The 27,430-nt window shown below is 46.1% G+C and overlaps 1 protein-coding gene across 1 annotated transcript in view; it reads left to right on the top strand.

Moving 5' to 3' along the window:
• Nucleotides 1-3,348: 3,348 nt before the first annotated feature.
• Nucleotides 3,349-27,430, top strand: part of LOC144124012 (uncharacterized) — a 53,527-nt gene continuing 29,445 nt past the window's right edge. The window contains exons 1-4 of the mRNA XM_077656693.1: nucleotides 3,349-3,569; nucleotides 4,359-4,472; nucleotides 9,767-9,976; nucleotides 12,045-12,383. Coding sequence (XP_077512819.1) covers nucleotides 3,489-3,569; nucleotides 4,359-4,472; nucleotides 9,767-9,976; nucleotides 12,045-12,383 — 744 coding nt within the window. The 5' untranslated portion in view covers nucleotides 3,349-3,488. The remainder of the gene's footprint in view (nucleotides 3,570-4,358; nucleotides 4,473-9,766; nucleotides 9,977-12,044; nucleotides 12,384-27,430) is intronic.

Genomic DNA, 27,430 nt, shown 5'->3' with positions numbered 1-27,430 from the left:
AGGCCTATGTAAGACCTATACTTGAATTAGGTTGCATTCTGTTCTCTGTTAGCGCAAACTAAAAGATTCAATCCTTAATCTTAATGGAAAGGCACGCTGTACGTCTCCGCCTTGGTCTCCCAAAATTAGTTTCAAACGCCCTACTTTATCTGGAAGCCCGCATCCCAGAGCTAAATTCCCACTTTCAAAGACTCACGGTGCGAACTTTCCTCAGGTTGTTGTACCCGGTGACTGATGTCAGTACTGCTATTTTTGTGTCTCAGCAGGTCTTATTCTTTTCTCATCATTGGCCATGGCATCACATGCCACAAATTACGTTAACGCAGAATTTTTTTAACACTGATCGGTGTTGATCTCAGTTCTTTGCAGTGCGTTGATGACACGCCGGCAGCAGTGGAATCCCATTTTGACCACATCTTTTCCTTTCATGTGAAACACGTGCCCGCAAACATTGTAACCGGTTTTATTTCTGATCACATAGAGGAATACCCCCATGATACGGTGTTTTCTACCGATGCCTCCGTCATGCCAAAAGCTGCAGGATTTAGCATGGAGCTCCTCTGTCCGCATCCCAGATTATATTCCTATATTCTTTGCGGAATTTTTGGCTCTTCGAATGACCCTGCACGAAATTCCATGTCATGTGTCACACTTTGTCATCCTCGCTGATTGTTTGTCAGTTTAAGTCTCCCTTGAAACGTCGCAAAAATTTTTTTTGAGTCGTTTTCTGCGGTTTTTCGTCCCATGCACTTTGAAAGATGTCCGGTTTGTGTGGGTCTCTGTCCATGCATGTTTTTATTCAAAAAAGGTGGCTGATTTTTTAGCGATGTTGGCTCTTAACGGGCCAGTGACACATCCCGTCCCAAATTTCAGTTTGCTGGCGATTTTCATGTTTCAGCGGTTCAAACACCTATCAGCCAGGTTACGCGATCCCTTCCTAAATACCACCGATTATCAGCACTTAGCACATGATTGGAACATCCGTTTGGAACGCCCCAGTTTTAATTTATGTCTATGCAGATGCGGATGGACACCGACAAACCTGTGTGATTCTTTGCGGCGAAGCTTCATCTGTAGACCATTTTCTCCTCCACTGTGCAAAGTTCGCACTTCGAACAAAACTTACCTGGAGGTGTCTGTCTCCAGGTTAGGGCTCTCTTTATCTCTACGAGTGTTATAATCGTTCGGTGGGAGCGCCAAGTGATTTCCATTGCGTTCAATTTGTGAGATTCTCCATGATTACATAATTGCAACTGGTAGATTGATTTGCTAAATCTTTTAATATTTCTGGCTCTTTTTTTTTCGCCAAAATGCTGTTTGTTATTGTAATTTTAATCATGTTCTTTCGTTTTTCACGTGTACATTTTTCCAAATTGACACTTGGCGCTAATATTGTGTCGAAATCGCCTATGGGAATTTCTTCGTTTATGCCACTACAACTTGGCCAATCCCCCCATGTTGGTATCTGCCATGTTTAAGGAGGAAGAAGAATGGTACCACGTTCAGAGGCAAGAAAAACGAAGCCGTCGTCATTGCTCGCACGCAAGCATCTGCTCAACTTGGAAGAAGAAGAGCTTTCTCAATGGCAAGCGTCAAGAGTATGCACGGTGGAACTCCTGCCTTCAGTTCTGCGTAAGTGTACCTGATTTTTTTTATCGAACTGGCGGCCGTTTTCGGTTTCCCTCGCTAGGCTGTCACTAAAACCTGCTGAGATGTGACACGTAGAAATAACTCGGGTTCCGCAAGGCACTCACTTAAGTTGCAAATGGAATTTATCGGGGCGAGTGTTTAATACACGTTTTTCTGGCGTTCTGTGCGAAACTTACCGTGGACGTAGAAACAATGGACCAAAAGCAGCGCTCCGTTTGTCCCATTCATTTACGTTTGGGCTGCTCTCTCACGCAGTATGCTTGTATAACATAAGGTTCATCAGCTGCGTTATAAAAATGCGCTTGTTTAAAACTTCGCCATTCGTAGGTGTCTCTCTGTTCGATTTGGCAGAAAATAAAGGCTTCGAGAGAGTTAACTGCTGGGCTAGTTCGTGTAAAGTTTATGTAAAGCTTCGTGTTAAGTTATGCATTACGTTGTGGATAATATTAAAGTGCCAGTGTCAGGCTGTAGGTAGTGTGGTACATGGTAGTTTCATGTCATCACACCCTGCCCAGCGAGTAGTGAGCAAACTGCCCACCGTGGCAGGTGGCAGTAAAAGTATTGATTCGTCACTCGGGAAGAGCAACCTGGGCTACACAAGGCCCATCGCTGGGAGCACCTTCAATCGCAGGGCAGTGGCGCATCGCTTAACCGCTGCACCACTGCGCCAGGAGGGGTATGAGGACTTCCAGAGATATTTCAATGTAAGGTAAAAAAAGTAGCATCTGCGTAAATTAGAATTAACGCATTACGCTATCGCACCACACCCTTAGTGCGGAGCTTAAGTGTCTTCTCGAATTTTTGACGTGCAATAACCGATATCAAGGAATACAAATAGAAGACGAAGAAGGGATTATCCATATATATTGAATAAAGCTCATTGCGCCGCGACGTTGGTCAAGAGAGCGAAAAAGCGCAGATTCTTGAGGGCTTACAAGTGGCAAAATTAACACAGGAAGACGGGGTGTTTTCTCTTAACTGTTGTCATACGGTTAAAAAAGCCTCTCCTGTGTGCACACAGAAGAATGCAGCAAAAACAGTTCATTAGGCTCCAAGCGAGCGGGAAGATGGACTTCACTACATAATGTTGCATGTCTTAATCTTACACTAGATTAACCGAGGCATCCAGCTTCGCGTATTTACGAATTTCCAACACCGTTTGTGGAGTGAAATTGCGTGAAATTTGGCAGTTGTGCAGAAGCCATACCTGCACAATGGCCTTCTGCAATGAACCGATGTAATTAGGTGAACGGGTGCGCCAGACTACCAGCTTCTATTCGACTAGCTCTTACGGCTAATAGACCACCAGGGCACTCAGGTCAAAGCTGATGCGCTTCACAGACTGCCCTAAATACTGAACCTAGATATTGTTTTTATGGTTCAGCAAGTAAAGAACGTTGAAATGTTTCCCCCGGAGTGTCAGGGCTTTAGGAAAGGCGGAAAGTTTTGGAACGGAGGAAAAAGTGAACAAGGAAAAGAATCTTCACATAGCGCGGCTTCAGATCATTGTGCACGACCTTCGTCCTGTCGTCGTCCTTACGCGCTCCCCCCCCCCCTCATTCATATTAACCAACGCGCCACACTTTCTGCTTTAATCGATCGTGCGCGAAGACGTCCCAGCACCATTCTGTACCTTGCCCTTGATTCCGGCACAAGTACGTCATCGCCCCGCCACAATACCACGCAGAGGAGCGGAGAGCAGTCTCGCAGCGACTACATCGCCGAGTCTCGAGGCGACGGATTGCCAGGACGGGCACCAGCCTGCGCCGTTCATCGGAGGCAGCCAAACCATAGGTGGCGGCCGTGCTGCCCGAAGCTGTGGCCCCGCATTCAATCTGATGTTGCAGGGAGCTCTCATGTGCCTCGTGTCGGCAGCCACCAGTGGTCTTGTCACGTACTGTGCCCTTCACTTGCATAAGGTACGAGCTTCGTTGTCTGTGACGTCTATTTAAAGGAGCTCTGTACTCATCTACACTAAGCGTCTATTTGTGGTGTCCAGTCGAGGAATCGAGCTACCACTTCTCACTGATCTCGGAAACCTTTATTTCAGACGTTTCTGACACGTTTCAGTAATATTGAATTCGTTGGGACGTTAAACACGTGGAATGAAGACCCAGACCATTAAACTAACGCCTTCTCCATATAAAAAATCGTCCCTTATTATAGTAAGGAATAAAAGGAATTAAACTTAAGTGGCAACCAGTCAGAACAGTCTCGTACTTACTCAAGTCTACGAGGGGCTTCTCTGTTAACTTGGACATCCTGTGTGGCGCTGCCCCGAATAGCAAAGGTTCGCTTGCTCCTCTAAAAGTTTTCAGCTTTCCGATCTGCAGCTCTAAATTTTTTTAATGCTTTTGCATTACTACTGTCGCCATTGCAAAACCTCTCCGTCTGGTGCTATGTGACGCCGGTCGGAGCAATGGGAAGAGGAGGAGGCGTGGCAGCCAAAATGAGAAGTGGAGAGGGGGAAAGGCTGTTCGAAGCGTAGTTGGGAGAAGGGTAAAAATGGTGGTAACAGCAGCGGAGAGTGGAGAGGCCGAGAAGTGGAGTGGAGTAAGTGGAGAAGATGACAGTGACCCCGCAGCCGGGTTCCTAGGTTACACAAAGGATACACGGTGCATAGAAAGGTCGGCTGCACGACGTACCCCATCTAAAGCATACTGTGCTGCATGATTCCCACTGTTCTGATCATCTTTAATTTTTTCAAGACATCGTCAGTTGCGCCGCTATCCATCAGAACCAACCGAACGCCGCCTCCAAGTATAACGCCGAAGATGGCAAGAGATGCTGTGGAGCCGATGGCAAGGCAAGCTGCACCACAGGTGAGCTCTTAATGTTGTGATCCTGAAAAAAGCACCAGCAACTTCCTACTCATATTAATGCGACAGCATGAAGGAGCTCGTGTCGCAGAATAGCCGGTGTCGTCGGCGGCGGCGTCTTTGGCCGTGAGCGAAAAACGGCGCTTCTCGGTGGACACCTGAACCGCGCCGTAAGAAAAGGAATTTTAACGCGACAGCGTTAAGGATTGATTGATTGATTGATTGGAGGACTAATTGATTGAGATATTGATTGTGGATTGATTGATTTATCGATTGATTTATCGATTTTGCTTCCCTTAGGGCGCGATCCTGGGGTCCAGCGAGAATTGTGAGACAGGCATCATTTCCTTTCCTTAAAAGCAATTGTTAATTTTATTTTCCTTCTCTTGCGGCCGGACCCGCCGCGGTGGCTCAGTGGTTAGGGCGCTCGACTACTGATCCGGAGTTCCCGGGTTCGAACCCGACCGCGGCGGCTGCGTTTTTATGGAGAAAAAACGCTAAGGCGCCCGTGTGCTGTGCGATGTCAGTGCACGTTAAAGATCCCCAGGTGGTCGAAATTATTCCGGAGCCCTCCACTACGGCACCTAATTCTTCCTTTCTTCTTTCACTCCCTCCTTTATCCCTTCGCTTACGGCGCGGTTCAGGTGTCCAACGATATATGAGACAGATACTGTGCCATTTCCTTTCCCCCCAAAAAACCAATTATTATTATTATTATTATTTTCTTGCGGCCCGGTTCAGGTGTCCGCCGAGATATGTGCGACAGGCGTCCTTTCCTTAAATTGTCCAACGGGCCACGCGTCGCGCTGAACGGGCGATGGCGTTCCGTGTACCCCTCCGCAACGCTGGGACACGCTGTCGCGTCTCAATTTTAAAGACGAAGCTAAAGTGTCCTTCAATTTTTTACTTCAGACAGTGAGACTAAAGTTTACTTTGTTAACCGCGACAGCGTTAAGGAGCTCGTGTCGCAGAAAAGCCGGTGTCGCCGGCGTCGGCGTCTGGCCGTGAGCGAAAAATGGCGCATCTCGGTGGACACCTGAACCGCGCCGTAAGGGAAGGAATTTTAAAGCGACAACGTTAAGGATTGATTGATTGAGTGATGGACCGATTGATCGATTGAATGATTTATTCATTTATTTATTGATCGATCGATTTTTCCTTCCCTTACGGCGCGATCCGGGTGTCCAGAGAGAAATGTGAGACAGATGTCATTTCCTTTCCTCAAAAATTTCCTTACGGTCCGGTTCGGGTGTCCGTCGAGATATGTGAGACAGGCGTCCTTTTCTTAAACTGTCCAACGGGCCACGCGTCGCGCCGAACGGCCGATGGCGTTCCCTGTACTACTCGGCAACGCTGCGACACGCTGTCGCGTCTCACTCTTAAAGACGAAGATTAAGAGTCCTCCAATTCTTGCTGCCAATAGGAAGGCACGGGGAAAGAAAGTAGTTGAAGTGCGCGCTCATTCCAACTTTCTTCAAGAAATCACGTAACGAAATCATGCAGCCTGAAAAGTGGACGGGAGAGTATTGTACGCCACATAAAAGCATTCGCCGCCTTTCTCCTTATCGAGAGTAACCTCCAAAATCACGAACGCGCCTCGACTCGATAATCCACCTCCACCCCCTCGAGAGGAGAAAAACAGATGCTGCTCCTTTCGAGGGTCGACAGGGAAACGAGAACGCTCCTCGCTATTTCATCCGAGAAAGAGCTCCTCGAGCAACCCCGATCCTCCACACCTCCACCGAAGAACCGTGAATGGCGGGTGGAGACCAGATTACCCTCACAAAAAATTTTGTATACACTCTATAGAATGTTCATAGACGGTCAATAAGCTGCATAGACTTCTTGACCCAGTTTTTAGGGAAACCCGGCAATAAGCTTTAAAACACGCTTTTCGAGGTATGACGGCCGCTTCTGCTCACGCTGATGAACATCAGAAGATACGTGATTAATCTTAACTAGTAAGGTGGTTAACAAATCGATGATAAATAGCTTTTTTATCTCGGAATCACAGATCGGCAGCCGGCTGTTACTAACAGCCATATCAGGTTTAAGAATTTAGAAAACGCGATTGACCTCGGCGCTGTGGCTCAGCAAATTTCGGCTATCTTGACTGATTACTGATTTTAAAACATTTATTCGCAAAATTTGGCCATCTTGCACAAAAACAAAAAAAAAAACCCGCGCGTGAAACAACGCCTTCATGTGGATGTCACTCCATGGACTAAGTGTCACGTGACGTTCTCTCTCCCGCCGGTGCGGCGGTGCTCACCTCTGCTGGGTACTCGAGGACATATGTGACAGAGATAGTCACTTGGCCTTAGCGCCGTGCATAGGCGTGCGCTGGAGGGCGTTGCTTTGCGCGCGGGCTTTCCGAAAGTGCTCGTCTTTTTAGCATGAGCTGGCCAAAATTTGTTCAGCCACAGCGCCAAGGATAATAGCCGTTTCGATATTGTGAAACCCGTTATGACCATTATTAACAGCCAGCTACAAATCTGTTTGCAACCAGTCAAATAACTGTAATAGTTATTAAAGCTATTTATCATAAATTAGTTAACAAGCTTATTAATTAACATTATTCACCTATTTCGTGATGTCCGTCAAGATTGGTATTATTCTGCCACAGAATCCATCTTTGCACATCAAGAAGTCTATTTTTAAAATTTAGTGGCTGGCTTCTCAGGAACAACTTCTGTAAACAAATCCTATACACCAGTCTATAGAAAACCTAATCATTTGTAGCCACACAAGTTTAGGTAACTTTTGTCTACGTATGCAAGTTTAGGGTTCTAGTAGACACAAGCCGGTAGACTATCTCTAGATATTCTATAGATTTATGGCCTTTATGGCAGGTTATTGTCGGCAGACAATCTACGACCTCTGTCTACACTACCTTCATTAGAAGGATTGTCTATAGACACTGTCTCGTCCACTCACGTTGCCTACACGCGTGATTTATAATGGATGCCTGCCTTGGCTACCCTGTTCCTTGAAAAGCAATCCTCATCGCTTTGATAAATACGCATGACCAATTCAAATTTTTTTCAATAACCTTGAAATAAAGACAGTTTCTCTGGAGCACTCCTTTTGATTTCAAGACCTACTGTAAAAATTGATCTTTGTAGGGCATTAATTTTACATTACAAGATAAGTCTGAATAATTGTGTCATGTTTCAGCACTAATACAGTGCGAGCTGTAAAAAAATGCACTGCCACATAACGCACAATCCCAGCTCTTAGCACAAGCACGTCAACAGAATACTATTGCAACGTTTGTTTTTATACCCGCTATTAAACAAGCGCCTTCAAAACTAGGCTGCATGAAACCTGGTACACCGATACTCAGACGGGCACAAACCGTGCAAAAACTATTCCGGCAGACCGGGAACCATTTCACTAGAGTTCTGCGCCTACAACTTTAATCAAAAGGAAGGCGAAGCATTGGTGTACGTAACAGCCAGCTGTTAAATACAAACACGGATGCAACTCCCCGCATACCACGCACAGTATACAGAGATGGTGGAGCGGTGCGCTTCTGGCTGCAGGTACTCCTTTTGAAGCCCATATATGAGCATAAGAGAGCATGCGCATTACCCCATTACGAAATACGTCTGAAATTCACTTAGTTTATCCTTTAAGGGTAGCCCAAGACACGCGGGTAAAATGGTGTCTTTTGCATGCATCGAACCTTACCAAGGGCTGATGGAAAAGTGAAATAAAGCAACGATACAGCCAAAAAAAATTGGAGGACGCTTAAGCTTATCCTTTAAGAGTGGAACGCCATCGCCCATTCGGTGCGACGCCTTGCCCGTTGGAAACACCTTTGAATGCATTTTTCATTTTTCATTTTTTTCAATTAGTTAAGTGATTAGTTCCACGGTCTAAATTTTCTTAATTACCATCATAAAGCATTGGCTTATCATTTATTTTCTCTCCCCACTGCCCTCGGTGTTGGTATTCATGCGGTTGAGGTTAAATAAAAAGAAATAAACCAAAAAGCTACACATCTATGCCATAGGTCTTTTCTTGCGAGTGTTCTATTACACAAAAGAACGCAGTATAACACGTGGTTTCCGACCAAAAAAACACAAGAAACTGTCAATATTCGGCACAAAGCAAATTTTTGCTCGGTTAGAATAGGAGAGGATGAAAGAAAAAGTGAAACAAACCACAACGTTCGAGGATGCTCAGTTGATGAGACATGGGCCTGCCTTGTGCCCCTAATTTTCGTGAGACAGTCTAATGTCCCCAACGTCATCAATGTCGTAGACAAGTGCTCATGAGGCGCCGCTTGAGGCCCTTCCGCAGCAGCAGTGGTAGCAGCTGTCATACTTTCGGACTGGTCGAAGCCGGCCGTAAAGGAAGGCTTTCCGCATTGGCGCCGATTGCGCCGTTTCATCCCTCTCTTTTCTACGCGCATAACTGGCAGTGTGCCTTGCTCTGACCGTTGTATTCATTTTAGGCGAAAAAATCTCATACCCCCCCCCCCCAAAAAAAAAAATCATTTCTCGACCAATTGCAACAATTTCCTGAAAGCTCGTCAAGATTCGTTTTTTTTTCTTTTGCACCTAATTTTAAATCTTAAAACAGCGCAGAGGATGCGGTCCCTTACAGGAGGGAACACACGCGGCGCTGTGCACCTCTATTCTTGTGAATCTAAAATTTACGCAGAAAACTCCCTTGAAAACTAGAAATTTTGCGAATGGATCATCACTGACCAGAAGGATAAAAGGATAAGGAAGCATTGAATAGGGCATTCGCCGTGACGGCTCAGCGTGCAGATGGCATTGCTGCATTCGCAATGGTGAGAAACAAGAACCTGTCTCTCCTGACAGAGGCCCATCGCTATAGGTTGTGCAAGCGGCGGCGACAAAGAGCAAGCTATCGCGCAGTCGGAGGCGGAGAGGAGGAGAAAGCGAGTGAGACAGAGATGCGAGCTCATGCATGTGACCTGATAATGTTACCCGGGGACCTTATTTTTCTCTGGGAACGGTTTGAAAGCTGCTATTTGTGCGAGATGGCTCTCAGTGCAATGTGAAACCAAGGGTCTGATGTGTTTCCACTAACACAGGACACAACAAGGCAAGTTATCGTCGTGTTTTAGAAACAGGTCTAGGTACTAAAAGATGGAATTTACGATGCTGCTACACTCTACAAACACATCAAGTTTATAGATAATTTTAAAAAATGTACATTGATCTCTACATATAAGGAAGCGCTTATTTTTGTCTCTACTCATTGTTTAGCCCAGAAGGCCATTGACATGGTGACAAATGTAGACGCGCAAGGGTACGCAGGTGCTCCACTCCACGGATCCATGGATGCACGAGTGGCCGGAGCCGGATCTGTACCGGTGGACGCCAACGTGCGAGACCTCCGCGTGCCAGGCTCAAAGCAGGTGGCTGCTCTCCATGATGAGAAACCAGGTGGACCCTTGCTGGGAGACCAACGCGTTTGTCTGCACCCGCTCCGCTCTGCCCAGCGTGCAGCTTGCCAGGGTCATGCAGGTAGGTAGTGTTTAGTCAGGCATGCCACAGCCACTCGCCGCTCCCCAAGGGCACTTGAAAGTTCCAATCAATCAATCAATCAATCAATCAATCAATCAATCAATCAATCAATCAATCAATCAATCAATCAATCAAATCTTTATTTACATCATCCAGATGTTAGGGGCGCAGACAAAAAGCTCTCACTGGAGCTTGATTGCGCGCCTGCGCCCCCGTACAAGGTTACAAGGTTTGTTTGATTACATATATTGGCAGCAACTAACATAACAATTGCGTTTGAAGAAAAATAAGCGAGACACAACTGACTCGGAAAAAATAAAAAAGAGAAAAACAGACAAAAACAGGAAAAGAATTAAGATTCAAAAATACTGGTTTGTAAGACTAACACAAAGCATTTAGCAATAATGGTAAGAGGTAGCTGAGCATTTGACGTCCATAGTTAGTTCGTATTTGGGGAATGAACCATTTATCGCGGTTTCTTATGGCATAAGTGTTAAGTTGATTACTGTATGCCTCTAGACCCATTGGGAGTGCGTTAATACCGCATTAATTTTTAATTCCTATTGTTTCGTTTCTTATAACACCAAAAATACACAAAATGTAAAATTCGTACAAACCTTGGCAGTCATTCATCTTCAATAAATAATATTGAATCATCCCTACGTTTTTTTGCTTCTAGGCGTGACATGGAGAACAATGCTTCACTGATGACATCGAAAAATATTGGTTGAAATGTGGCTTTTAAGCAACCGAATTTAATAACCGCATAACCAGCCTTCCAGGGCACGCTTTAGGGCGCAGGCTTAAAAAATGGAAAACATTCTTCAGGAGAGGTCGAATGTAAAAAGGCGAAGCCATATTGAAATCGACGGATGCATACAGTAAGAGTATATTTGTTATTGTTTAGTGTTTATTTTAGAGAAACTGTACCGTTAATCATTTAAGTCGAAAATGATTTGGCATAGAACGGAATAAACGGCAGCATAGTTCTGGTGGCAACCACACCGAAGTCATCGTGAGTCCTCTGCGGCATTTTACTCGACCGCGCTGGGGCATATTTATGCACCGCGGTTTCAGCAGCTGCTTTCAGTCTTTATAAGTTCGAAGCTAACCGTTGTGACTGTCCAGCAACTTTGAGAGCGTTCACCACCTGCACACCTCAGCCATACGGTGCACGGCGGTGTCGTTTTTATCGCAGGTTCTATTTTGCAATGTGATCTAATTTGGAATGAAACACTGCCGCAAAACTTTGTTATGTTAGTTACGGCATCAATGCAGTGAAAACCGAGATGCGCGCTATAGTATGAGCAGAGAGTAATGAGAAATTACGGCGATCATTAGGGTATGCATCGTTCCAGTTCTCTTTCTCTGATGTTATACCATATCTTAATAAATTTTTAACGGCGCAAGGGCAGCTTGTCCAAATAAAGCCGTCGCAGGTGTCTTTTCTGTGCCAGAGGTGAAGTTCAACGCTTTATTCTGCGCTTATCTCGTTCCTTAGCGTGTGTACTCTACAGTTACACGAAAGATTTTGCAGGCTTACTGTTTTCACTCTAGGCTATACGTGCGAAAATTGTTTCAAAAAGCATTAGCTATTGGCCAAACATTTACTTGTGTAAAGTAGAGATATTATTGACATAAATGACGATTACGGTGAAAAAATCCCCTCATAGCTGCTTTATTTCATGGCTTCAGATTGCGGCCGTCTTTGTTCCGTATTAAAAACCTCAATTCCCCATTTTCTCTATAAATCTTCAAGAGTGTAGTTTTTTTCCTGTCTTGCACGTTACCAGCTATCCTTCGATTTAACGGCGCCAAGCCGTATCATGTTCACCCTGCTAACAGGACGACACATCGTTGTGCAGCGTTTTTGTCTGTGTGGATGAATTGTTTTATAGCTGCTGTACATTTTCTGAGCGTTCGCACTGGGCAGAAATAAAAGCAGTCGAATTGCTTCCCAACGCATAATACACATATTTTGCTCTCAAGGGTAGTGGAGGGAATTATTTCAGCTACGCGTCCGATGGCCCTTCGGGAAACCAAAGGACTTTCCTCCACTTATGTCCAGGCCGGGCACAAAGACGGTGACCACGGAGCGTCTGGCCACAGCAGGGCCAATCACGGCGTGGATCGAGATAAGCGAGCTCACAGGCACCGTCGTCGTAGCGACGTTGACCTCCACGCTGCCTGCCACAGCTACGTGTCGCGTCCTGAGGAGGGCGTGGACACGGTGCGCCAGTTCGCGGCCCAGTTCAATCTCGACCTCGGTTCGATGAAAGACGACCTCAACGAAGATCCGCTGGATAGAGTGCTGAATCTTTCCCTCCACTTCGGCGTCCACTGCATCCTCAGGGCGCAACGCGATTTCGACATTGCCGACGAGCCGTCCTGGCCTTCAGTTCTTAGGGTGAGTACTGAAGCCTTCAGCGCTGACATGCTCCACGCATCGTCGTCGCGGTGCGGTCAGGCACATCTTTAGAATCGAAAATGTTGAGTGCTCTGAGGCACGCCTCAGTATAGGGCTTCTGATTTTAGTCATTTCGACTTATGTGGCGCTTTGACGTAGATCGATATCTCAGCGCAAGGACCCTTATGCCTTTAGTCTGCATCAAAGTGCTGCTTTCTTGGCGTGTATCTTGGTGCGTAGATCTTGCTCCTTTACCGAGCGCAGTGGTTGCAACCACGCCGCGGTGAATGTGACGTCACTTTCCCCGCTTGACCGGCACATAGTGTTGGAGAGGAAGGGTTGGTTGGCGCCGTTGCTATAAACAGCAGCAGAACTTAACTGAATATGCGTGCTCATGCAATACCAGTGCAGTGTATCTTCACAAAAGTAGGTACTTTTTCGCCTTTGCTTCTTAGGCATATCGCGGCTAGTTTGGTGAACCATAACAGCTTACTCGCGGCGTGCTCGCGGATCAGGTATGCGCAGCTATGGCGTTCTTCTCCCGAAGGCCGCAATCGGCACCGTCACCGCTCTTTTGCGCAGATACATCCCACCAAGCACCGCCGGCATCAAGAAACGACATGAGTTGTCACTGGCGTCCCAGAAGGCATTAGAAATAAACCCATTTCACTTCACGCTTCACGCTCATGTCCAATTTGTGACGGCGATGCGAGGGAAATCACCTTCGTTTCTCCACTTCCTCACGCAGTTCTCCAGTCCAATTCATGCTCATAAGCCTCTGCTTTTTGCCCTGTGCCTCACCTCATATCCACGGATAATAGCCGACGGACGCAGGAGGGCGCCAGCTACCAGTCACAATAGAACCTTGTGCACAAAAAAGACCAGCGTATGCAGGTGCTTCGTTTTCAGTAATGATGATAAAGATCAATTTTTATGGCGCAAGGGCAGCTTTGGACAAGGATCGTCATGGCACAAGGTAGTTTTCATTGCACAAGGTCGGGTCAGAGTCCCATTTTCCAAGAACTTCACCCAAAAGAAGCCGTGCACCTGGCAGGGTGCAGCTTGTACCCATTGTATCACCGGTGGGTACCCAGCGGCACTGGGGATCGAACCCCGCACCTACCGCACTCGAGGCGGATGCTAAAACCTCTACGCCACCGCTGCGGTACTCCGCTTTCAGTAAAAGCGCGTTTTCTGGTATATTGCAGTAATCTATAGATTAAGGTTATCATATTCATTCGTAGTGCGTATTTAACGCTAGAAAGTTGTCGGGCCGTGAACCAACGACAGTGCAAATGTGCTATGGGCAGCCTGAGGTGAAGTTTACCATGTCGATCACAGCACCGTAACACACAGCCTAGCTAGACGAGCAAACAGTTTTTGGGTGCATCCGTAGTATTTTTTCAAGCCACCTGCCTGCACATATGGGCTTGTAAAAGCAACATGTTGTAAAAGCAACATGTTGTAAAAGCAACATGTGGCGTGCGTCAGCTAACTGGACTACTTCGAGAGCATCTATAGGCAAGAAACGTTATCAGCCAAACGCGCATTTCTAAACCTTGAGAATGGAGTCCCGCGTTTATTGCGACCTAGGCGGCTAACGGCAGCAGTTTTTAGGCGCGCAGTGAAACAGCTGCAGCGCCGCCTGAGGACTACACGTTGCCTATAGGCGAGATCTTTTTTTTTTATTACAGATACCTCAAAGGCTCTTGGGTGAGGGCTGATGGCGGCGCAGTGGGGCTCACTGCTAATCGCTGCATTGAATTCTGAACTTTTTTCGAAACTTTGTTGAAAAGAGAAGAGGCGTGACACTTTTGCACGGTTGTAACGGCAGCAAATACCGCAATTTGAGAAGACTCGAAACGGACTGTAAGGAAAGGAATGGTTCCCTGTCTAGAGAGAAAACTGTTGCGCAGTTTTTCACTTTTTCTTTTATATTCCGTTTGTGGCCGGGTTAATTTGCGCCTGGGTCTGGACGCCATCATCATGTTTAGCAAAAAATGTTCCTAATTGCACTGGTTATTCATAAAGATTTCTCGTAATTCGTCCTGATTTTACTTTCCCTTTTGGAGAATTTTAAACCGAAAATTCTCTGAAGTGAATTTTTTCGGAATGGAACACGAATGAGATGCACCACAATTTTGACCTTAGTTGGTGCCTTCAGCGTGTCATAATAATTGGTTTGGCTCTCCCCCTCCACCTTAAAAAAAAATTCTGCCGACCAAAGACGCGAAATCCTGTACCAACGTTAAATGAGACTGCTTGTGCGACATGCATTCCAGCCTTCGTTCGCACCTTGGGCTGACCGCAGAAAGGTCCCGGTTTGCGCAGGGTACCAAGATCAACCGGAAACGCACGGTGAAATTTGCTTTACCTAGACTACCTAGGCTTCGCTAGTCTAGGTAAAGCCGATTTTGCCGTGCGTTGCCGTTGGTCTTCAAGTGAGCCAGAGGTCAAGTGCGGTTATAGGCCTTACCATATGTTCCACCATGGTGTCGCACCGCTACACCCGTGACCTTCCTATTCGCCGGCAGAAGGCGGTAGAATAGTCGCGTGACAATCACGTGATGTCGCGCGATGGAAACTGCCGCTGTGACGTCAGTCTGGGGGAATATATAGGGTGCAGCTTTCACTGGCTGACCAACGTCTTGCGATCAATCATTAATTTAACAGCTACCTGCGAGGGTGGCAAAGTCGGCGCGCTGCCTATCCATTGTACGGAACGCACTCAACGTTACAGAAGCCAAGCCGCGTCTAGTTGCCCGATACACCTGAGCTTTCGCTCTCTAACAGTGTTCAGCAGTAGTAAAACCGCAGCTAATTTTTTTCTTATTCAATTGCACCTCTTTACAACTAAGATGCCCTTTAAAGCCTAACACTGTCCGCGACAATTTTTCTGTACATATGTGTGTTTTTGTGTTAACGATTGCTTGTTGCGGTTAAAAGCGCTGTTAGGGTCATTACTTGCAAGGGAAAACCTTGTCAAGCATGTAATGGCCACAGGTGAGCGAACAAAAAGAAGGCCGGCACCGTCTGGACGACGTTGAAGTAACGAGCATTAGCTGTTCGGCTTACTAGACGAAGAAAGCGAAGAACGCGCCGCTCGTCTCGAGAAACGAAATGTACGGGACCTTTTAAAACGGGGTGGATTGCCACCATGCTCGGCTACACGTGCAAGCACGCCGCCTAGCGGAGCGATTGACGCCTAGCGCCATCTATCAGAGAAATTACGATGCACGTCTACCCGTTGTCGAGTTACACCCACTCAAGATACGTCCCAAACGGAATTTGCTTCGTTTGGGGGGGGGGGGGGGGGGGGGCGGGGGCGGGGGGTCAAGTTGGGCCTAGAATTCGGCTTGCGTTGCGATATGGTAACGCTTCAATTTGTAATTGCATGTATACAATGTTTACCTATAATTTAATTGTGGTTCGATTTCTGTACCACCACCCATAGGGTTCTATTTACCATATTCGGTACCCAACTGTCCCCGGATGGGTGCCCCTTGTTGTCGGAGTATATATAGCCGAACGAATGCATGCACACATAGCGGTCCCGTAATGGGAGAGTTTTCCTACCGTTATATGATATTTTGGGGGGAGGGGAGACGGCAGAGGGATATAATTGTACCACAAATTTTAATGACCGGCATCTTGGATTTGAGAATCCGGAACTATGCCGCCATTTCGTCCCCTGTCGTCATACACACATAGTTCAACCTCTATCCACCATATTGGACAGTGACGTCATCATTGGCACGCGACAGGCAGTTGTATCTACAATGCTGTTGTAGATGGCGTTACACGTCTCAATGCGAGATGTGCTGTTTTCTAGTCCCTGCCACATTTGGCACTGTGATCTCAAGGTGGTAGCAGACCCCACGAAATCTCGAAACGTGGTAAGAGCTCACGCTCTTAAAAACCACATGCGTGCGAGTAAATGGCGTTCCACCAGTAGACTGTGCTTGGCAAGCAAATAGAGCCCCCAAGTCTTCCCATGCGTATGCTCGTGTTTAAGTAGCGATCCCACAGTCTCCTCGCACTGCTGGCCAGTCGAAAAAAGCTCACACTCACCATAGACTGCTGTCTGTGCGTACATATAGTGGGCATCGGCCTCTTTCGGTTAGAATTCAAAAAGGACAATTCGGCGTGCCTTTATCGGTGTGTTTCGGTTTCAACCCAAGCATCCGACCCCCTTTCATAATGTAATAAGCATTGGCCGCTATTTTCTTTCTGTATTCAACCTATTGTTTGGCACTTGTCTGCAGGTCTCTCGAGCAATGGCGTGTCATCCGTAGGGAGCATTTCGCTCTTATTTTGCTCAATTGTATCTTCATTTGGTTACATTGTATTCTGGAGCATTCCTTTACAGCATGGCCCATGTCCTGTTTGAGGACCTTAAACCTCAGAAGCCAGCCTAACGAACCGTTTGAGTGCATTGTACAGAATGTTCAAACTGACACTTCGCTGGTATTTTAAAAATGTATACGATGAGCAGTTCGCGAAATCGGCATTCACGCGCAGGTTATGCTGCGTATAAGGTATTAAGGTATAAGGTATCAAGTTGTAGGATGGTTGTCCCCGTTAACTTCCTAATTATCATATATTGGTAATTTAACAATGTATCTACTGCAAGAAGCCTGCACTTTTATATTAGTATCTTAGAGGCGGTCCCATGATATATGAGACAGATACTGCGCCATTTCCTTTCCCCAAAAAACCAATTATTATTATTATTATTATTAATTGAGCATTCAAGGCTATGGTAATCCACCCGAAAGTCCTCCATGGTGTGACGTAGCTGTTGCGTCGAGCGGTTCTTCATGTCGATAGCACGAAGTGGTGAATGCGGAGAGGGCGCGTGGTGTGTCATAGTCGCAAGAGAAAGGTGAGCAGTTATCAGGTTCAGCTTTCATTGTGCACCATTGGCAGCGAAAGCGCGACAAGTAACGCCACGTCTCTACCGAGATAAAGTTTGGGACGATCGTCATCGACTTTTGTGCACATTTACCCAAGTGGAGCAAAAATATTAGGAGGCCGATATCTTAGGAGAATTCTATCTTTAGTGGCACGGGAATTCGAGGACCCATAAAACCCCAATATTAATACGTACGCAAGTGGCAGTGGCTCAAAAGTTGAGGAATTGTGTATAGTTAATTAGGAGGTTGAAATCGAAAATTAGATTCCTTTCACTTTCTCTCCGCGTAGCCGCAAAACTGAGTGCCAAAAAATCTCTCGTGTTCTACTCGCCGTTAATTCTTGAAAAATCCGGGAACGCCAATTTTGAGCACCGTGCATACGGCGATTGGTGATTTTTAATGTCGCATTATTGCCTTTCGTTCTCTTATGCTTCGCCTAAAAGGGCATAAGGAGACCATTGCTCCTCAATATGGTTGCGGTAAATTTCCCAGGAGGCTGCGCGAATGCCATTGAAAGCATAACGCCCGTAATGTGACCCTTGAAAGCGCAAAACTGTCTTGCACTTTCGCAGGTGGGCGTTGATGAAAGCATGGAGGAATACATGCTCCACCGATGGGCCTTAATACCGGACGCCAACTGGACATCGTATTACACGGCATGTCTCGAAGGCTTCGTACCGGGATTTGACACAAATAAGAAAAGCCAGCTCGTAAACGATTTGATTGCTGCGGAAAAGGAAGGTGCGTAGCCGCGTACCAGTGTCGCTCCAGTTTTCACAGCCGTGTGAAAAGAAAACCTAATGACGATTGCGCACGTTATTGTGCAGATGATCACTGCTACGTCGACTGCATTGTGGTTTCCAAGTTGTATAGCATTTACTTTATATGCTGCCGCGACGCATGAGCATACCGAAAGTTTTTTTTGTCTTTCTTTGTAAGTACTGATAACCACCGCGCAAAAATGCACTCTGAGTTCAGCACAGCGCGGATGCTCGTGACTCGCGCTATGCTGCGAATCAAGCGTGAAGCGTCACCAGCGTGGAGAGGCGATGCTGCAGCCTCATGAGTCTCCTGCATTACACTGCATGGCGTAAACGTCAGTTTTATTCTCTAAAATGTATCAGCTTGCCGATGTTTTAGGACTGCGCGTTTGCAGCCAGCGTCTCTAGCTCGCACTCGCTGCGCTCAGCCTGCTGCGTGTCGGGTGTGTCTCACCTCCCAGCTACGTGGTTAGTCCGCGAAACGTTTGTAGTCATTTGGCGGCTCCCTTGGGCCGTGTGTTCCAGCCGATGACGACGGAGGATTCGCTACGCACGAGGCTCTGCATGCGTGCGGAGGCAGTGTATGTGATCGCGGGTGAGGACGTGCCTTACGAGAAGCGGTAGCGCTGTAGGCATTCCCATGAGGTTTTCAAAACAAAAAAATTGCCAACAACACATGGTGGGCTTGCTAGCAGCGCCATTACGCAGGTCACTAATAAGCTCGCCGAACAGTGCAGCGATTTATTTCCAATTTAGGGAATAGAATGGCCTAATTGCAGAATGAGAACAAATACCTTATAATCCTCAGTGCAAGCCATGAATATCTCCGAACTAACACCAACCAGACAACCTGCTTGTTCTCAGCATTCGAACTACATTAAGACGACGCCGGAAACTATTCGCGACGAATTAATTTAGTATTCCACGGCCTTCATCACGCTGATTGGTCACAAACTTGGGGACATACCGAACAAATCATCATTCGTCACTAGTGAGGAATGATGAATGACCTTATTAGTACTAAGGTCACCTGAACGGTGACAATCGGTCCTAAATAAAAAAAGAACCCTCACATCTTATTACTCACCATAGTCGCCCGAGGACGGTTAAATTCATGTTCCACAAAACCAGAGAGAAGGTTTTATCAAATTGCCGTAAATTAAATCTACATCTTAAAGCATCTATGAGCGCTTTTCTCGCTCTGTCCAATATCGCTGGTAGCAGTCGGAAAATCCAAAACTGCGCCCTTTTTTCCGGGATACAGGGCGTTGTTCATTGGTTCAAAGCCCTCCGTGTACAGCAACGCATCCCACATTGTATAACAAGCCTCATAACGGTCGTCTGATCTAAAAAAAAAAATACTAAACATCCCCATGCCTTACAAAGCCATCACCATTTATTATCTGTAACCTGTACGGAGTTTCATGCTGAAACGAGCACTCATTTCTAGCACAGTCGCGACATGCAACAGTAATAAGCTCCAACAGGCTTATTGAGGACATCATTAACACCAGAGTTATTGCTGACTTTAATTTTTTTTCCTCTTTTCAAATGACTGCGCTTATTCTACAGGGGCGGCTGACTGATAGCTGTAAGCCCGGAGTTATCGTTTTAAGCAATCAACATCTCGTCTAACTACGCAATACTAACGCCTATTTTCAACACATTCAGGAGGGGTGGGCATGCCTTGATAACCTCCACACGGTAATCCAAATTGAGATTGCAAGGTTAAAAGCACACATCAGTTTAAAATTCGTACCCTAATGCATATATTCTACTCGCCAATGATTTAACATTACAGAAATCGATTGGCAAAGTCAAATAAATTTACATCATGGAAACACAGAATCAAAAGATTATTTGGATTTTTTACATTTCACGTTAATCAGCTGGTAACAAACACAACATGCACCGCAGGAAAACAAGAAAAATTATAAACCTGATAGAAACTACTTACCTACAGACCTTATCATCTATACATACTTACAGGAAAATAGGCACCACAAATTTGTTCGAACGGAGTTTTGCTTTTGCGCTGAACGCCACTAAACATGCAACAAAACAATCACCTTGTACGAGAGAGGTTATTGACGCTATTAATCACTAATTAGGCAACTGCTTCACAATCGTTGTCTATAATTTCAACTGGAAATCCGTTACCGAGATTTGGTTTATACTTAGGCACAATTCACATGAACTAACCCAAAAATGTGCACATACAATAACCTACTATATTAATAAAAGCTTAAAGCCTTAGTTGTTCGAGACTCTAAAACGACCCGAAAATAAAAATAACTGGCGTTTCTGAGCTGCGCTGCTGAAAATAATTTTCGATGCGTGAGAAAAGCACTAGTGTGGAGAAAAAGTGTACCGAACTGCCATCAGCGACGGACGATATTTACATTTTAACCGCGACCTGCAGCGCATTCTGTGCGATAAATTGAAGTACTTTTAGGAAGTTATTAGTCGGACACCAACGCGCAATCGCTCTCGCTCACACTTGAGGTAAAGCGGGCGCCTATACGGACTGCACTAATACCTTGAACGTCGCATTTTCGTCAGTTTTACACAAGAGCCTGACTGACGTCATGAGTGCGTTCTACTCATATCACATCTCTATTGCGGGTAATAACTTTATCTTCAAATCGAATTTTTTAATTAAAACAATGAAATTTTCTTCATCAGCCGATGCCGACGAAATAAACACCGAGCAATTGTGACAGTTCGTTGTACTTGCTGACGTTGTTCTCAGAGTGACTCTCTACCAGTGTTGTACGAAAAGTTCGGCAATTTGGTAACGTTGTTCCCTTTTATAAATCAGGAAATAAAACTTCCTTTCCTCTAGTGTCTCATGACCCAGACCGGCATACCCTGCAGACTTTTAGAAAACGTCGTACACCCTTACATTATGCACCTCTTAGGAGTTAAGATTTTTTTTTCGCACGGGCAACCACAGTACTTGAGAGGGGTATTCTTGCCAAACGGGGCTAGCCTTGTTCATTATCGAATTACATGGTAGCCTATGAACGAATGTTCAGCACAAAACTCTTCTTCTGAATTGCAAAATGGTGTAATCACTGTCAATAAAAATCGCAAATACCCTGTCTTAGCACATATCTGCTGAGACATCAAATATCTCAAAAGGCTTTTGTATTGCAACTATTTTGGTTTTTGTATATGTCTACGAACTGCTGCTGTATGTATTTACCCGTATGTTTGCGGATGACTGCGTGATCTACCGACCAGTATTGACTCATCTGACCGTGAAACGCAAAAACTTACTCATGACCCTTAAATGAAAACTGAAGTGCTTTTTCGGAGAATCAGACGACATTCAAGAATTCGTATGCGTGTAGCTTTTAGGTGTCGCTTTTAAAGATTTTGTACTAGGGTTTAATATAGTGACGTAATAGCCAATTAAATTTTTAGTGATACGCAGGCTTCTCCTTTTTGCATAGCGTTTTGCGGAGAAGCTTAGCTATGATGTCATAGTGAGTGAGATTTAGATCTACCTGTCTTGGCCGCGTCGTGTTGAATTCCGCCGTGCAACGCTCCGCAGCATTCACGTGCAATGGCATCTGTCCTTTTTTTTTCGAGCAAGTGTTTCTGTCTTGGAAATGTACCGCCTCTCCAAGACGACGTCATTCTGCGCCTCCTACCTGGCCCTGCGCAGTGCATAGAAACCTCAGCGCCACGTTGGCTTTAATCGGCGATGGCCCCACCATTTAAAATGCGATCACAAAATACCACGTGCTTCCCCTGAAACCATCACACGTTCCATCTCTTTCAGTTCGCCGAATTCTAAAACTTGCAGTGCAACCGAAGCAAGTACAAGGTTGCCTCCTTCACTATTCACAAAACTCATGCCTCTCAGTGCAAGAGTAACATACGGAAACTTTGAGTCCACACCATCTTATCATCTTTCAAATCTTGGCCAACACATCACCTAGCGACCTAACGTGGAACGCGTGTGTTGCTGACGTGATATCAACTAAGAAACAACTGCTATTTCTACACCTCCCCCAATATATTGACTGAAGCGAACGGTCACCGAAAATAAAGCAGCATAGGGGATGTCTTTCCTTTCACTTCTTTAATTTGTGGTTTTCATTAATGGGAGAATAACAAAAGCATAAGAAAAACCACATACCGCTGGTAGGACCTGAGCCCACGACCTCCGAATTTCGCGTGCGGTGTTCTACCAACTGAGATACAGAGATGGCTGTCCACTCTTATGCTTTCAGGGGTGTTGAGTAGTATAACCGAACCGTGAGGGTGTTCACCAGCGCCACCTTCGTTCATAGCGGCAAACGTAGCACGTCCTGTGTTACTGCGAGTGCCACATTGGAACGTGATCCAATGGTGAGAGTGGAAGCTGTGCGAGAACTCTATCATGCTACATATGGCAAAAAGACTGTCAGATTCGAGGCCCTCTTTAAACTATTCAACAAACAGGGGAATAGAAACAGGTGCTCGTTACGCCATGCATGGTGGAAGCCATAAGTCGGCGAAACAAAGGAGCATAGGATTTGTTTTGGTTTAGGGGGGTTTAACGTCCCAAAGCGACTCAGGCTATGAGAGAGGCCGTAGTGAAAACCCCCGAAAACTTCGGCCACCTGGGGTTCTAGCGTGCTAACATCGCACAGTACATGGGCCTCTACAATTTCGCCGCCATAGAAATTCCACAGCAGGGTATGAATTTCCTTTTCCTTTTTTTAGTTTGCGGTTTTCATGAATTGGAGAATAATAAAAGCAGTAGAAAAAACAACCACATGCCACCGGCGGGTTTCGAAACCACGTGAAATTCGAAGGTCAATGGGCTCGGATCCCACTGGCGGCATGTAGTGGTTTTTTCTTCTTCTTTCATTATCCTCCAATTGATGAAAAACACAAATAAAAACAGACGTTCCCTATGCTCCCAGGTTTAGGTGACTGTTGGCTTCCATCATGTATGTCGGAACGAACAACACTTTCCTTCCCTTGTCTCCCTACTTCTTGGAAGACTGCTTTTTCTTAAATCGCTCGTTCGATCTGTGTAGAATCCGCGTCCAACATATGAGATCTGTGTGATGTCAATCTCACTAACGATGTCGAAGCAATCCAAAGTCGGAGCGGGATTCTTTCATTTTTTTCTGTAAATATGACATGACCATTCCACATTTGCTTTTGGACTTATTTATATTATCACGAACAAGACGAAGATGGCAGAGGCGCGGGACGATGCACTCGCGCTAGGTCAGCGGCCATTAAATCATTTCTTTGCCATCGTTCCCCGCGTCTCATTCTTCGGCCAATGCGTTCACTAAAAGGTGTACCCACTCCCATTATGTTTCTCGTATGAGACAGCAGTATTTGTAAATAAGTAAAAAGATAAGGCCGGATTATTGGCTCTGTTTTCTTTCTTTATATTTTGTTGCTTCTTTGCTGCAGTATTGTAATAATGCACCAAGTAGCTGAGCTGTCCAACCTGTTATTCTTCGTTCCCGCTTAAGTACCCTTTCTGTGTACAAGTTTTCTGGTGTCTGATATACTTCAGAACAATACACAATTCACCGCAGAGGCCACTGGCATCATTTTTTCCGCCCACTTGCCCAATTAGTTACTTTGCAGCGACCTCCTTTCCACGTTTCGCTAACGACTGGAACGCCCTTCACAGTCATATTGTTGTCATCTCTTTCTCGCCATCACTCACTGAAAAGGCAACTTTCGTAGAGTGCATGTGGACAATATGAGGCATTGTCACTTTCTTTTATTCTTCATACCACCCCTTGCGTGATGTGCCCATGGCGGGTCTTGATGGAAGCAAAAGTAATCGATGTGGAAGTCGCCACCACAGGTCTAGCTCTAATTCGCTTGTATAAATTTATGCGCGTCACGAAACGAGTTACCGTTGGTGCATTCTTCGAGATATCGCATTGAACACAACACGTTTCTTTTCTGCTGTATTAAAAGGGCTTGATTTTGCTACTCAACTTTCGCCAAACTTTTAAGTTCGAAATAAACTTATGGCGATCATAGCGGTTCCAGACACAATTAGCGACCCGTTGCGCTCCTTGTACTTGCTCTCCGATTACGGCTGTAAGAAGACAGTGGTTGCAGATGTCCTCCTGTGTCCATGAGCTGCCAAAGGACAAAAAATATGCGCTGTTGAAGCAATACCTGTCGCATACTTATGTCTTCGTGGCTGGTGAGAGAGACCCCGAAAGGCACACGACTTCTTAACCCTTCGCTGCACTTGCGTACATCGCGAAGTTATCAGAGGTACAAACGCATGTCGGAATATTATCCTTGAAAGTAGCTTCATCGCACAAATATTTGAAAAATTAAAGCCCTAAGTGCAGCCTGGCATTCAAATGGTGAATATTGGTCGTGAGTCAGTTGCATATGTTCATATTAGAGGTCTTGAAACAGGCTTATAAGATTACATTTTTCATACTATAAATGGTCAGCTATGTTATGCTTGCTGAGCAATTGTGCTTGAGGCACAGGCAAGAAGTTTTCAGAGACAGGTGCTCTTTTTGCATTGTCCTTCTGATTGCCGAAGCAATAAACGTATTGAAAGGGCTCAGTACGCATGTGATCACTAACTAAAATAAAGTATCATTAGTCTGCATGATAGCTACAAATGCCGTTTGCATTTCCTTTTTGACAACGTTGCAAATTGAAGGTTGCAGTTTTAGTCCTGGCACATCAGCACTCCCGGAAGAAAGTAAATCGCTCACCCAGAATTCTTCACCACAGCTGTGCTTATGGCTCAGGTACGGTGACCGAGAGGTCACAGAAGCTTCGCCGTGCGCGTTCTTAAAACACTAGCTTCGTGTCGCACGCAGTGACACACTGTTGAATAAACGAGGTATGTTTCAAAATTTCGGGTTTTCTCACAAAAACTAGGTTCGTGCCCCTTTTCCTTCTTTATTTCTGCATCCCAAACGAGACAGTGTTTTGCAAGAGTTGAGATCTGGGCCAGTTGGTACACAGTTAGGCGAAAAAAACCAGCCAAAAAAAAAGACCAGGGAGAAGAGGAAAAATGCACACAACTAGAACTGGTTGTGTGCGGGACAACAACGTTTTTTTCAACATTTTGTTTTGAACATTTCTTTTCAGTTCACCAAGCATACAGTGGTGCAGCAAAAAACTAATTTCACACAATGGAGCTTTGAGAAAGTCGCACAAGTGACCGGCCAATCACGCGGTGAGTTTAAAATGCCTTGTGCTTCTTTCGGCGCACAATTTTGCGGCAAGTACATTAGGAATAGAACACAATCAGGAATGTATGATTCTAGCCACGGTCTAATGGGAGAGAATTGAGACGACGAGAAGCAGTGCAATTGCGACGAAGTTGGAGCAGACACCTGCTTGTTGCTGGCAGCATGCCGCAGCCTCAGCACAGCTGACGTGAACCCTTGGAGGGTTAGTCATTCTTCAGGGCATGATATTGAAGGGCGTCAGGAGTGCGAAGGGGAAATAAGGATGGAGGTCTGGGCCTACTGAGGCGTCACCCAACAGGCTGCCTGCTTAATGCATTCGTGTGCAAGCTGGCGCGCCTCGTGGTTATCGGTCACCAGATCATGTTCCGGTGCTCATCGGAGTTTCATTTGGGTATTGGGGTTCAGGTGACGGTGAAGGAAGTTGAGTGTGCGGTCAATGAAGCAACCCGTTTGGAAGGGCCTAAAGAATGCTTGATAGTCTGTAATGATGCTAGCATACGCAGTGCGAGAGGGATTTGCAAAAGCTACGCCGCTCTCCTCAGCACCAGTGACGTCAGGAGTGAGCATGGACGCTGTAAGGACAATGGAGCGTGTGTGGTACGTGGGGGGCCACTGAAGTTGCGATTTTATTTCATCGATATTAGCACTGCCTGCAATCTCGGATCGAGTCGTCGTTTCCGTAATGGTTCTGAATGTCGCGAGCGCGAGCAGCGCCACCTACCGAATGAATAGAGGGTAGCATGACGCCGGCAAGGGGAGCAATTTGAATTTGGGTGCGGTACAGGCAAGGGAGACTCTGCAGCGCCTGAAAATAGGAAGGCCGAGGCAAATGCGTAGGACTCGCTCGTTGGATTGCGATCAAGACGTTCTCGTTTGCTTGATCAAGTGCACTTCTGACTGCTCCGGAAAAGTGTTGTGGACCTCTATAGCCAGATATCGCTGCGTAGACATGTGCAGCTGTAAACCGAGGACTTGCTTATGAGCTTCTCGAAGAGGGCAGTCCAGTTGATTCCTTTCGTTTTAAGGGAATCCAGGGAGCTTCATAAGTGAGGCGGCTTTAATGAGGTCATATATAAAACTTCTGATGTCACGTTCAATGAGCCCATGTATACTGGAGGTGATTCGTCCATGTCTCCTGGACATGGATGCATCCAGGAGTCTCATCGAGAACTCCAATGCTCTCACTCCACGTGCTGAGCCTCACCTTAAAATCGAACGCTCGTGCCTCCCATTCTGTGTATGAACTCCTGGACGCGTCCAGGAGTTCCTGGCACTTGCTGAATGTTGCAGAACAGGGAGTTTAGACTTTGTGGCTAAGCACCGAAGGCTGCCCCTGGCAAGTTAGCGCTAGGTAACAACTATGGGCGCTTGCAGGGCATCTTGTTGGTAACCCTAGTAGCCAGGCATTGCCCAGATTGTGAGGTCATCGGCAAGAGCGAGTGCGGGACAGGAATGGCTGAGAGGAGAGGAGGGAGTTTACAGAGGACCAGGTTGAAACTCGTGGGGGCAATATCAAGCACTGTGGGGTGCCTCTGTTTGGAAGACTAAATATCGGGGAGCAAAGGGTGCCGTGACCAACAGTGGCTGTTTGGTCTTGTAGGAGGCTGCAAATGTAGGTGTACACTTGGTGGCCGCTTTTGGTGCAGGCCAAGTTGTCGAAGTGAGCGAGTGACTGACATTTTCGAAAGCTTCCTTGTTGTTGATGCCAAGGATCACGTGTGCGGTAAGGGCAATCGTGTCGGCAGGAAGTCTTCCTCAAGCTGTAGGAAGTCGTCCTGCGCAGACGGTTTGGGGTTAGAGCCGACCATGGTGGGGAGAAAACGCCCGCGTCTTCCAGGCAAGGATGAACGAGACCTAGGAGTACGCTCTCAATGAGCTTGCCGACGTATGATGTTAATTAAATCATTGTAACTTTTCGATAGAACAGCTGGGACCTGTGCGGCTATTTGCGTTCACAGGGGTATCGGCGTGGTTCTGATCTGCTCGCTGTCCCATGTCTCACACTTGATTGAAGTAGGTGTAAGGGTCTGCAGAGTTCGGGAATCAAGGTTTCGCAGTGTTTTGTTCGTAATTTATAATGGCCATGTACCGTGTTCCGCGTTAAGGCAAGGGTGGCCTGCGTCAATATCTCCACTGGGAACGGAGCATCCAGGCATAACGTT

The sequence above is a fragment of the Amblyomma americanum genome, chromosome 3 (assembly GCF_052857255.1).
Source record: "Amblyomma americanum isolate KBUSLIRL-KWMA chromosome 3, ASM5285725v1, whole genome shotgun sequence".
Lineage (NCBI taxonomy): Eukaryota > Metazoa > Arthropoda > Arachnida > Ixodida > Ixodidae > Amblyomma > Amblyomma americanum.
Note: the sequence above shows the minus strand (reverse complement) of the source record. Positions and strands in the feature narration are given on the sequence as shown.